This window comes from Oryzias latipes, chromosome 13 (genome assembly GCF_053564925.1).
Source record: "Oryzias latipes strain Hd-rR chromosome 13, Olatipes_Hd-rR_3.1".
NCBI classification, from domain to species: domain Eukaryota; kingdom Metazoa; phylum Chordata; class Actinopteri; order Beloniformes; family Adrianichthyidae; genus Oryzias; species Oryzias latipes.
Window position 1 is genome coordinate 8,819,639 of NC_136249.1, and position 12,937 is coordinate 8,832,575.

General features: G+C 44.4%; 1 protein-coding gene across 2 annotated transcripts in view; it reads left to right on the top strand.

The window, feature by feature from the left end:
- Positions 1-12,692, top strand: part of igsf11 (immunoglobulin superfamily member 11) — a 144,890-nt gene extending 132,198 nt beyond the window's left edge. For both annotated transcript variants that reach the window (XM_011482931.4, XM_078929544.1), the window contains 5 exons: positions 4,354-4,561; positions 4,816-4,971; positions 8,282-8,404; positions 9,647-9,794; positions 11,082-12,692. In XM_011482931.4, the coding sequence (XP_011481233.1) occupies positions 4,354-4,561; positions 4,816-4,971; positions 8,282-8,404; positions 9,647-9,794; positions 11,082-11,637 (1,191 nt within the window). In that variant the 3' untranslated portion in view covers positions 11,638-12,692. The remainder of the gene's footprint in view (positions 1-4,353; positions 4,562-4,815; positions 4,972-8,281; positions 8,405-9,646; positions 9,795-11,081) is intronic.
- The last annotated feature ends 245 nt before the right edge of the window (positions 12,693-12,937 follow it).

Sequence of the window (12,937 nt, forward strand, 5' to 3'; positions counted from 1 at the left end):
CCTGCATCTCACCTACTTCACCCATGCCCATAGAAAAATTGTGCATAAACATTCTGTTCCTACGGGCTCACACAGCGGTCTACGAGCTGAAAGTTTCCTGCGGGCCACCCTTCACAGACATGCTGCAGACAGCCCGTATCCACCCGTGAGGGCAGGTGTGACTTACGTTTTCTCTTGCAGTGTTTTGTGTGCCCTCAGTCTATTAGTTACTGTATATGTGGCATAACCAAAGCAAAGTAAGTGGGTGTTCTGGACACCTTCCATGCAGTCAAAACACAACAAAAATGCACTTTTGCACCATTGTTTATTCTAAAAATGATGAATATTGGTGAAATGTGTCCATATTGTTTTGACATGTCTCGGAGGATAAAAAGAGATAACACCAGCAGCTTTCAGGCAGAAAATTGAAAAGAGCTACGGGGGGCTAAGAGATTTATTCAAGCTTAACTTGGCTATAGCATATATGGCAGTATCTCTTGTGTCTATATGCCAAAAGAGTTCTTATGAGGTCAACTGATGTGGAAACAGGGTATAATCATGCAGCTGCTGTGTGATGGAGAACATCTAAAGGTTTTTATGTTAGCATCCAGGATTGTAAGAGCACATGGAAAGTTAGGATGTAGGGCAATGTGTGCAGAAGCTTGTTCTGTGTCTGTGTGCAGGATTTTCAGAGAGAAAGGATGAAACAGGGGTTTACTGCTGGGCCAACAGTGGGGCACCCAGCTAGTCCAGCTAGAGTTCTCAGGGCCCTGTGCCATCTGAAGGCCGGCCATGGCCTCTTTTTCTGTCTGTGCACGGCCACCAAGCCAACCAGGTCATGTGAGCAAACAAGGTGGTTCATACATGCACATGTATGTGACTGGGACAAAAGCAGGCGACAGAAAGCGGAAGAATCGACGTGTTGACATTTCGATCCTAAGTTTCGAGGTGCACTTTCACCTACAGGCACACAGACGGATGTGTGTGAGGACAATTGATTGGATCAGTTACAGCGAGCATGCAGATTATACTGTTAGATCGTTAGGAATGGGGAGCCAGGTCGTACCAGGTATCTGAGGTGAACAAAGAGGCAGATCAAAAGGGGGATAGACTGGAAAGGCAAAATGTCCAACTGTTGAGGTACTTACACACCGGGCATGTGTGGTGCGTTGAAGAACGTGCTGAATGGGGGATTTTATACAAGCTTTTAGCACATGGTCTTTACAAAGGTCTGACGCGACCCAATACCAGCTCATGTACTCACATTTGGAAGAGGTTAGTCAGAGCAATGCAAATCTCACAAATCATGCTCAGGCTTTTCCTATAGACCATTTTCACTGAGAAGTCAGACAAAATGGGACTTCCAAGTTAACGGCAGCAATACTGACAACTGGAAGTAACATTACACAGTCGCGGAGATGTCGCCATTTTGTCTGACCCCACTGTGAAAAAGGGTCTATTCCAATATACAAAAGAGTTGGTGTCAAATATTTTCAGTCGGGCACAGACCACAATTATTAATTTCTCCTCCACGATCGAATTTCAGCTTCACACTCCTCATTTGTCGCTATCAAATCTGAGTCTGTGATTGGTCAAAGTTCAGCCTGGTTTAACTTCAGCGTGCAGAAGCCCGAAATGCGCATCTGCGCTCGACTTTTCACTGGTAGCGCTCGGTTGAACTTGTGTTTCCGAGCCCTCTGTGAACGCAGCATCAGGCAGAGCTGCAGGTTGTGTGGTTGGGTCACCACACACCCTGGTACATACTTTAAAACAGGTGTGGGTAAATTATTCTACTCTGAGACTTACTTGTGGACGGGATGCAGTTGCAGACTCTGATCACAGCTGAGGAGACGTCTATTCATCTGCACAGGAGCGTACAAAGCCAGCGCACTGCACTCAGGAAATTGCAGTCGTTCAATTTACAATTGTTGGGCAGTGACTGCGGACACAGTCACACACACACACACACATGCCTGTACTTTTATCAGAGCCATCACTCCGGTGGACGCACACACACGAGGGACACACTGGTGCTGGTTGTTGCTCTGGCTGCGCCTTTGAACAGTTCACTGAGGACTTTGAATAACCCCTCTGATTCCACTCCATGCCGCTGTGCCAGCGAGAGTTATTCCGTGCGTGTACATGGGTTTGCGTAGCTCCTTCATCTTTTGTGTGGGCCCAACTGAGGGGTGAGAGCTGCTTTGCATGTGGCTCGCCCTCACAAGAGAGCTGTTCAGGCTGAGCGTGAATCTGGAGAGAAGCTTTCAAACAAGCCCGTTCTTCATTGCTGCCTGCTTGACTAGGACCCGACACAGGATTATCTCAACCAGAAGTAGCAGAGCTTTATCTGCACAAGTGGTTTGTGAAGCTACGTTCATGTCGCCCTCGGCAACGTGTGCTCAGGCAACCACTTTCAATCAAAACTCAACGGAACCGCGTGTGAATGCATGTTACGGGCTTTCAAATCTCTCACATTTAAAGGCAGTGTTGAGAGTAGCGGCTTTGCTAACGGCGTTATAAGTTAGGTTATGCAGTAATCTCACTAGTTATTTTTATCCCTGCTACAACATCGGTATAGTTACTTTGTATAATTGTGGTTTAATCTGCCTCAAGTGACCCCCCCTGAATGCTTCACATCCACAAGACTGTCTTCTGTGTGACGCGGGGAGAGGGGGGTGGGTAGTCCCATTTGAGATTAGGATTGGCTAGGGAGTCAAGTGGGCGGGGTCATGCTCACGCTCTCCAGCGCAGCCTCCATGATCCAAACAACAGGAAGTGTCAGCAGCAAAGGTCGCATTTTCGGGCTAGAAATATCGACACTATTTTACAGCCCAGTAAGCAGTAACTCACACAGAACGGAGCAGAATTATTGTAAACTACGTCGTGGAAAACATGCTCCCGCTGTTCACTGTTGAGTCGGAGTCATTCAAAGCTCCAGCAGAGCTGAACTTTCCCCTCCGTGCTCTAAAACATTGATAACACAGACATGAATATGCAGCTAAAGACGCCATTTCATAGGATACTTGAAATCTGTGTTGATACTAGAAACTTTGATTGTTTTTCTCCTCATGTTATGTGAATCTTGTTTATATTTGTTTTGGTGCAGTTTTGCAGTTGGATCATTCTTAATGACTGAATGTTAAAGTTCAGGTTAAGACGAGTGAAGTATTGAATTGCAGTAGAGATATTATTTTATTCTTGCTAATGATTCTTGATGGTTTTTAGATTTTCATTGTCCTCTGTAAAAACTATGTTGTTTATTTAAACAAAAGTTAGGAAAACTAAAAAAAGTGAATACCTAAAACATTTACGCTTCATTATGTGAAGTTTATATAATAATAATAATAATCTAATAATCTTTATCTATTGCTTTTTGGAGTTTTTGTTGTGTGATAATCCTGATAAATACATTTCTACACTTCCATCCCCTCTTCTCTGTTATAATTAAACAACATCATTTCATGTGTAGAACTATACCAGAATACTAGAAGTGTCACTTTAATTGAATTATTGCAGTTAAATTATTTGCTATGTGTGCCGTATTTTAACCGTAAGTAATTAGAGTTTCTTTTCTGACTAAATAATTGATTTTTAAATGCAGTAACTGAGTTAATAACTAAGTTACTTTTTGGCCGATGTAACTAGAAACTATAACTAATTTCTTTTATAAGTAATTAGTTATAGTGGCTGACATGTGCTAGTAAACTGTAAAAACGAAAATGAAGAAGCCCTTCCCTGCTTGTCCAGTGTGAACGCCAAATGCTAAGTGCGCGTTCCTGCATGTGCGTCACATGCCAGGCGTGTGTGTAGCATTACTTGCGCTGCTTCACTGGTGGAATACATAAGGTCCAGGTTGGCCTTTAAGATCCTGCCTGCACTCCTACTCAGATTTGTAGTTCATGTGTTTTCAATTCAAAATGTTTTCAATTATGCATTCCATTTAGGAGATGCTTTTATCTAAAAAGCCTCATCCTAAAAGCTTCGTTTTAGATGGGACTTTTCCCCTTGAAATCAAGCCACTAAAGAAAAATCACCTAAAAAGGTTTTTTTAGTTTTGCTGTCTGTCTTTTTCTTCTTTGGAAATAAAAGTCACTTTGTTCCATTAGTAACCCTGTACCAGGTATTTCCTGCATCCCAGTAGAGACATGTCTCCCTCTAGTGACCACATTTGTGCAACAGATTATCAAGCAAGAGGTCCAAGAAGCCCATTTTCATTCATTATCAGAAATGAATGTTTGATTTTAAAAAATGATGCAATTTGATTAACATACTTGATCTTTTTCCTTCCTTCTTTTCATCATCTTCTCTTTAATCTGACATCTTTTTCTCTGATCTATCCATCACCCGTTCCATCTTGACTTCGTCTGGAATCAGGTGATCATTTACCAGGGTGGCCAGGTGTTTAGTCTCGCCACCCGCCTCAACGGTCGTGTGGGCTTTGTGACCACGATGCCAAGCACAAGTGCCTCCATCTTCATAAACAACACTCAGCTGTCCGACACCGGGACGTACCAGTGCCTGGTCAACAACTTCCCGGACAGAGGGGGGCGCAACATCGGCGTCATTGGGCTTACAGTGTTGGGTAACCAGCCACACATCACCACTCAGCTTTGATTTCTTTTCCAATTTTGCCTTAATTTGTTCTGATTGTTTTGTTCAGAAGTAGACTCATGTCATCTCCAGCTGTGATAGTTCTGTATTGATTTCCCTTTGTCTCATAAAATTGTCCCTTCTTTTTAACTTATGCAATTGTCCTTTTCCTGCAAAAATATAAAATGTTCATTTTCCCTTTGTGAAGTGGTTAACACGACACCCTCCACTCTCCCCATCTGCCAGTGCCCCCCTCTGTGCCAGCATGTCGAATCCAGGGCACTCTGGATGTAGGCAGCGACATCATGCTGTTCTGCAGCTCAGAGGAAGGCATTCCCACGCCGACCTACTCCTGGGAGAAGCTCGACGCCCTTCCCAGGCTTCCACACAACGCCATGCAAGGTATTACAAACAAGCTGGCCGTCGGAGTTCCTTTTTGCCCCACCTTTGCTGGTAAATCTCACACACATAGTGGATCAGACCCCAGCTCCTCCATCACTGCCACCCACATTGTGCCAGACCGCCTGAAGGCTTTCCTCCACTGATCCTGCTGAGTGCTGACGGACGGAGGGATGGACGGATGGATGGATTGATCAATGGATGGATGGATGGATGGATGGATGGATGGATTGATCAATGGATGGATGGATGGATGGATGGATGGATGGATGGATTGATCAATGGATGGATGGATGGATGGATGGATGGATGGATGGATGGATGGATGGATGGATGGATGGATGGATGGACGGACGGATGGACGGACAGATGGACGGACGGACGGACGGATGGATGGATGGATGGACGGACGGATGGACGGATGGATGGATGGACGGACGGACGGACGGACGGATGGATGGATTGATCAATGGATGGATGGATGGATGGATGGATGGATTGATCAATGGATGGATGGATGGATGGATGGATGGATGGATGGATTGATCAATGGATGGATGGATGGATGGATGGATGGATGGATGGATGGACGGACGGACGGATGGACGGACAGATGGACGGACGGACGGATGGATGGATGGACGGACGAATGGACGGATGGATGGACGGACGGACGGACGGATGGATGGATGGACGGACGGATGGACGGACGGATGGATGGACGGATGGATGGAGGGATGGATGGATGGATGGATGGACGGACGGAGGGATGGATGGATGGATGGATTGATCAATGGATGGATGGATGGATGGATGGATGGATGGATGGATGGATGGATGGATTGATCAATGGATGGATGGATGGATGGATGGATGGATGGATTGATCAATGGACGGATGGATGGATGGATGGATGGATGGATGGATGGATGGATGGATGGATGGATGGATGGATGGATGGATGGACGGACGGACGGACGGACAGATGGACGGACGGACGGACGGATGGATGGATGGATGGACGGACGGATGGACGGATGGATGGATGGACGGACGGACGGACGGATGGACGGATGGATGGATGGATTGATCAATGGATGGATGGATGGATTGATCAATGGATGGATGGATGGATGGATGGATGGATGGATGGATGGATTGATCAATGGATGGATGGATGGATGGATGGATGGATGGATGGACGGACGGACGGATGGACGGACAGATGGACGGACGGATGGATGGATGGACGGACGGATGGACGGATGGATGGATGGACGGACGGACGGCGGACGGATGGATGGATGGACGGACGGATGGACGGACGGATGGATGGATGGACGGACGGATGGAGGGATGGATGGATGGATGGATGGACGGACGGAGGGATGGATGGATGGACGGACGGATGGACGGACGGATGGATGGACGGATGGATGGATGGAGGGATGGATGGACGGATGGACGGATGGACGGTTGGACGGACAGATGGACGGACGGACGGACGGATGGATGGATGGACGGACGGATGGACGGACGGATGGATGGATGGATGGATGGATGGACGGATGGATGGATGGATGGATGGACGGATGGATGGATGGAGGGATGGATGGATGGATGGACAGACGGACGGATGGATGGATGGATGGATGGATGGATGGACGGATGGATGGATGGAGGGATGGACAGATGGATGGATGGATGGACGGACGGATGGATGGATGGATGGATGGATGGATGGATGGACGGATGAGTTTACTTGTTTGTTTTAAGATGTGAGACGGGATGCATCGCCGTTGTGGAGCTTTTATTCCACCTTTCCTTCCTCATGCTGAACACCAACTCTGCAACAGTTGCAGCTTTTAAAAAACTGTTTGGCAATTTGAGAATGAACAAAAACAATTACGTTTCAAGTTGCATTTGGTTTTCAGCATCAGTCTTTAGTGGACTGTCCCTGTTATTTTCCAGTAGTGTCCTTCAGTGAGACAATTTCCATCACTTCTCTGTACACTACTGCCCTGGGATTACATTGACGGATTACAGATTACCACCACGTCCAAAGAGGGTTTCTCCTACAAACCCTTGTAATCCAGTAAAATCAAGTTTACTCAAAGACAAAAAAAAATGCAAATTTGATGTGCAGAAAGTAAATTATAATTGCAAATGCTTCTCCAAAGGTGGATCTTATTTGGTTGGATACTAATAAATGATATGCACATGTTAAAAGCTCATTTGCATCTTTTGCAAGCAGTCCTTTTGAATAAAAACAGTTAAGCATATTCAAAGACGGATTCCTGCAAAACTGAAATGTCATTGGACTAAATGAACAGACCAAAGCAAGAGGAGATAGAAGATGAAAAACACTTTTAGTCTGATGTCATTTCAAGCAATTTTGATGAATTATTTTCAAATACAGTACGTATTTAATCTCTGCTGTTTTGATTCAAATAAAGTTGAAATGGAATCTGCCAATTACTCAGTCTTACTGCATTCATGGTGTTAGTCAATCTATACATGAGTCCTCATTGAATGTTAAAATGACAGTAGTGTGCAGTTTTGTGAACCCAAGTTTTCATTCATCATCTGTTTTTAACCCTTTCTTTACAACAAACCTTTGTGCCTTTTCTTAGTAGGTTTATAGCGCCCTCTGGTGGCGACTTTACAGCATGTTTCTTAATTCCATAGCCATGACTTTTTCTGTTTGCAGTTATAAACTAGGGACGCCACAATTCTCAGTTTAAAACCGAACAGCACGGTGCTCCACTGAATCGAGTGAATCACTGCACCTCTGCTGCATACCAGTATGTTTACGTTGAAAGCGTCGAACACGTGGGCTACATTTAAGAAGGATTTACTGTTTTATTACGTCACACCAGGCTTAGTGAGAGCTAATGTGAAAGATTTGTCTAATTGGTGATTGAAAGATATAAAAAAAATATACGTTGTTGTTGTTTTGTTAACAAATCATACATCAAAATAAAACAAAACTTTCCTCAAAAACAGAGGTTTGAACCGGATTGTGGGGAAAGTCAGTTGTTGCATCCCTAGTCACAATGTGCCTTCCATGCATGTTTGTCCATGCACTCTGTCCTTCTGCAGTGGTGTGTGTGTGTGTGTGTGTGTTTTTAAATAAACCTAGGAGTGAGTGCCAGCATGCATGTTTGTTTATTGTGATGGGCACTGCAAGGAACCAGCAAACTGTCCAAATCAGGGTGAACCTGGATCAGCCAATCAACTGACTCTCAAACGAGTTCTGTTCGCTTTGAACGGCCAATGTCACTGACTTTGTGGCTCTGTCCGTCTCCTTCAGACCAAATGCAGGGCACGGTTACTCTGAGGAACATCAGCACCAGCACATCAGGACTTTACCAGTGCACCTCCAGCAACACTATCGGCAAGAGCACCTGTGTACTCAACCTGCAGGTTGTGGCACGTAAGTCAACTGAGAACAAGGTTGTTCCCGTCTGCCTCAGAGGGGACATCCTGGAGAGGAATAGAAGAGCTACTCTGTCACAGCACTGAAAAGTGAAAGGTTCACTTCTCAATCTCTATGTTTTAGTCTCCTTAGAAACAAACAAATAGAAAAAGAATGACACTGGACATCTTTCAAATAGCAGCCCTCTTCACATCTAACAGACAAGAAGACAGAGGGCACCTTTAGGTCAAGCTCTGTCAGTTAGGTCGCATAGCTTGACAAGAAGTATCTACACACAAAGACACACACACAAACATATATATATATATATATTTGTCAGTTTTGTTTTGCCTTCTAACAGCTCATGACAAGCCAGTATGAGAATGGAAGGTTGTCAGAATCATAGTGCGGCTGTGAATCTTTGAGAAAAGTGAACTGCAGACATTAGAGAGATGGAAGCAGGCCTTCTATTCCTGGTTCTGCTTTACCTGAGTATTTTCGGAGCATAAGACTCAGAATCCTTGAAAGCTACCAAAACTCCAAACACACTATACTGTGATTAATTGTATAGTATTTAAAAAATTTGGGTTTTGGTACAGCTCCTGCATTAAAGCATTTCCCTCATTTGATGCCACAAAAGCCCTGATCATAACAAAGCTGTTAGGATTGCGTTCTCATGCCCACATTCACACCGGGCTCGGCAGCGTGTGTTCAAGCGACCACTTCCATTGAAAAGTCAATGTAAACGTGGGTCTATGCCTCCGCCATCAAGACTCTTGTGTTCACGTAGCTATGCATGTTTTTGAGACCGTTTTGGGGCTTTTCGTTCAAATTTCACGGCCTTGGAATGCGCATTGACAGTTGAACAAATTCAACTTTGACCAGTCAGGGACGAGGAATGGTATGGATGGCGTTACTCTTCAACTCATGGAAGTACTAACCATGTGAGGAGAAATAAACAATGCAGTTTGTGCCCAGATGGAACACCAAGTCGTTGGTATATCAGAAGAGATCTGTGAAAGAAAAACCCTGAAGAAAGGTTCGCACAGCTTCGACATTTCGCACCAACAGTCCAGTCTGAACAAAAGGCTAAATGCTCGCGTTCAGTGTGTTTGGGAACACACACATCACATATCCGGTGTGTGCGTAGCATTAGTCGTTTCAACACGTGATTCATAAACGTTTCTTTTCTTTTGGAGCAGGTTTCTGAGCATGATCTATACATGTTTGTGTCTAAATGGATGTCTCTCTGCCCCATAGCTCAGCCACAGAGTGTGGGTCTAATAGCGGGAACCATTGCCACAGGAGTCCTGGCTGTCATTATCTGTGCCCTGCTGGTGGTGGTGACACTGTTCTACTGGAGGAACAAGAACAAATATGAAGAGGAGGAGATCCCCAATGAAATCAGGTTGGTTTTACTTTTTCTTCTTCTTCAGTAACAGTATCAAAGTAAAGGCTTGTGCAAGCGTGAAAGGAAAACACACGACTAGTGACGAGCAATGTAGTTTCATTTACGTGTTTCTAAAAGGTTCTAATTAAAATAAATTGACATGGATTTGAACCTTGGAGTGTCTTAATTTACAATCTAAAACTAAAATTCAGTTTTCAACTGTGTTTTGGATAAATAACTTAATATTGGAATCATTTTCTTTTTAAAGTCCCACTTCGATTATGTACTTTTAAAGTATTCCCAATGGTCTTTTCTTTATGATTACCGGTTTGCTGTCTTTAGCAAAACTTAAAAAAACAAAAAAAAATGTAATTTTGTAGGACATCATTTCTGCAGAGCAGCACATCATAAATTTGCCCTCAGTTATGGGTGGGACTGTTCCCCCCCTTCCCCCTTCCCTTAGCTGAGAGCTCTCTGTTTACACTCTCTCCCACTAGCTTACGGCCCCTCACATCCCCCCAGACTGTTTATTCGTACAGTTTTCATCCAGATTCCAGCTCAGACGAGGAAAACAAAGATAAAAAAAATAAATAAAGGATCTATTTGTCTGCAACAAATAAACAACAAAGAAACAATTACATAATAATAGGAATAAAAGCATCATCCTGTCGAAATCTTCTAACTGTGAGGCAGCAATACTCGCACGCACACGCACACACACACCCACACACACACACACACACACACACACACACACACAAAGATCGTATTTGTTAGGTGGAAAATATGCTGAGCAGGACTCAAGCTTCCTGCTCCACTCCATTCTGATGCATAGATCCACGAGCGTCTTTGTGTTCCTCGTCTGAGCTGGAATCTGGATCTGAAATGTGGGGCTGGATAACTTCAATACTGCTCTCCGTTTTTGTTGCACAGTAATGTTAGGTTGGGGGTGTGAGGGGCTGTAAGCTGGTGGAAGAGCGCTTCCCAAAAGGAAGTTGCTGTTTCTCTATGCCAACTGTCCTGCTTACAACTCAGAGGTGAAATTCCAATGAACTCCCGCTGCGCTGTAGAAACTACTGTAGGTCCTAGAAAACAAGACCGGTTTTTGATTTTGGCGATTAAAATTCCACTGGGAACGCTTCAAAAATGGATCAAAAGATGATCTGAGTGGGACTTTCAGCAGGTTCAGGTGGCAGTGTCACAGATTTCCTTTAGATGTTTGTAGAAGCTGTGGCACAGAGATGCTTCAGTCGTCATGTTTTTAAAGTTTCTGAAAATGACCAACTTGTCATTTCTCTTCATCAGAGAAGATGATCTTCCACCCAAGCGCTCATCATCAGTGAAAGCTTTCCACGCAGACGCCTCATCCTCCGAAAATGACACCCTGACATCCACCAACACTTACAACAGCCGCTACTGGCACAACCCGAAAACCAACTATGACACCAACTCCTACACCCGCTACAACGGAGACACTCGCCAGACCTTCTCCATGGCTGCACCTCATGGTGTGCAAGGACACGTGCAAACCCAGAACGTTGCCCACGCCCACGGCACGGCGGTCACCGCCCCAGGCTCCACCCCGCTGACCCGCCATCCCCCGCCCACGACCACGACGGCGTCATTTGCCAACGGCAGCCACACTCTCCCTCCACCCAAGACTCTGGTGGTTACCTCAAACTCTGCCCCCTCTCCTCCCACAATGGTGCGCAGCAACGGCTCTGTGAGCCTCAAACCGGCTGTGACGTCCACGCACGGGCAGCACACACACTCCTACGCCGTGAGCCAAGCCACCCTGGAGCGGATGGGGGCGGTGCCGGTCATGGTGCCCGCCCAGAGCAGAGCAGGCTCACTCGTTTGAGACGTGTCTCGATTCATAAAACAACTAAACTTTGATAACAAGACTAAATGAGCGTGCGCTTGAGATGTTTTAAAAAAAAAAAACACTATACTGAACGAATTCGGGCTGAAGCAGCCCGCCGCCCTTTACAGCTGTGTCTTTCTCTATGTCTTTACCTTTTTACGTCAAAACAAACTGGGCTTTTACAGTTTTACAGAGTTCATTCAATGCCAACTCCTTTGTGGATGGGATCTTGCATTTCAGAAACGCCGGAATCCCCACGATGGGGTTTTTCTCCCCCGGGACGCAGCAGGAGCGACGCTTCTTTAAACCCCTTGAATGATTTCGCAGAGTTAAAAAAAAAGTCTGCCCCACCATTGATTTCTTTAGGGCTGGATCATTGCAACAATTGTGTGTTTATTTTTTATTTTTTTCCTGAAGCAGCCATTGTTAGCTCAGCGCGTCCACTTGCATCGTCAGACAGAAGCAAGCTCGCATTTTCACATTATTGTTCTTTTTATTAGGTATGACAGACATGTTTCACCCATTTTGATTTTCCCCTTTCCGTCTCAGTGATTGAGTGAAAAGGTAGAAACAAAAGAATGTTGATATATGGGCTCGAAGTAACCAAAAGCACGAGTGTGTAAGGATGAAATGATTTACAATGGCCTTAGAAGTGTGGAATGAAACGGGAATTACCGAGTGCAATACACTGCAAATCAGACGTCGAAGAAAAGAATGGATCGTTTTTGGCACTTTTCAGAGCAACATCAAATCTGCTGTCTTATACAAAAAGAGTCTTACTAATAAAATGCTTCACAACCTACTTTTTATGCACAATTTATACTGCTGTTGGATCAAGATGAAAAGAGCTGGGTTTTTGGAAAAAAATACTTTAACTAGAACCATTTCCCCACATCCAGGTGTGAATCCAAACCTGCTGCTGGATATTGTCTTTGTCGTTTTTCATCCTTGCTGTTGTTTAAATCTGATTTATGTCCCATTTGTGCTGCTTTAAAAGGATGTCTTATTAAAAAAAAATGCTTGTAGAGATACAAAGACGCCATACAAACCTACATATTTTTTTGTGTTTTTCTTTTTTATACGTCACAGGAGACTAGATTTACCAGAAAACTTATGACACGACAAAAAACAAATGTTCGATTTTTCAGTCTTACATTCAAAGCTGTTTTTGTTCGATTAGACATTGAGCTGGAGTTATAATTATAATCATTTATGTCCAGTATTGTCATTTCATTTACAACTCTTATGTATATACATTGGGCCCATAGGTTTTACTATGTTTTTTTTTTTGTTATCT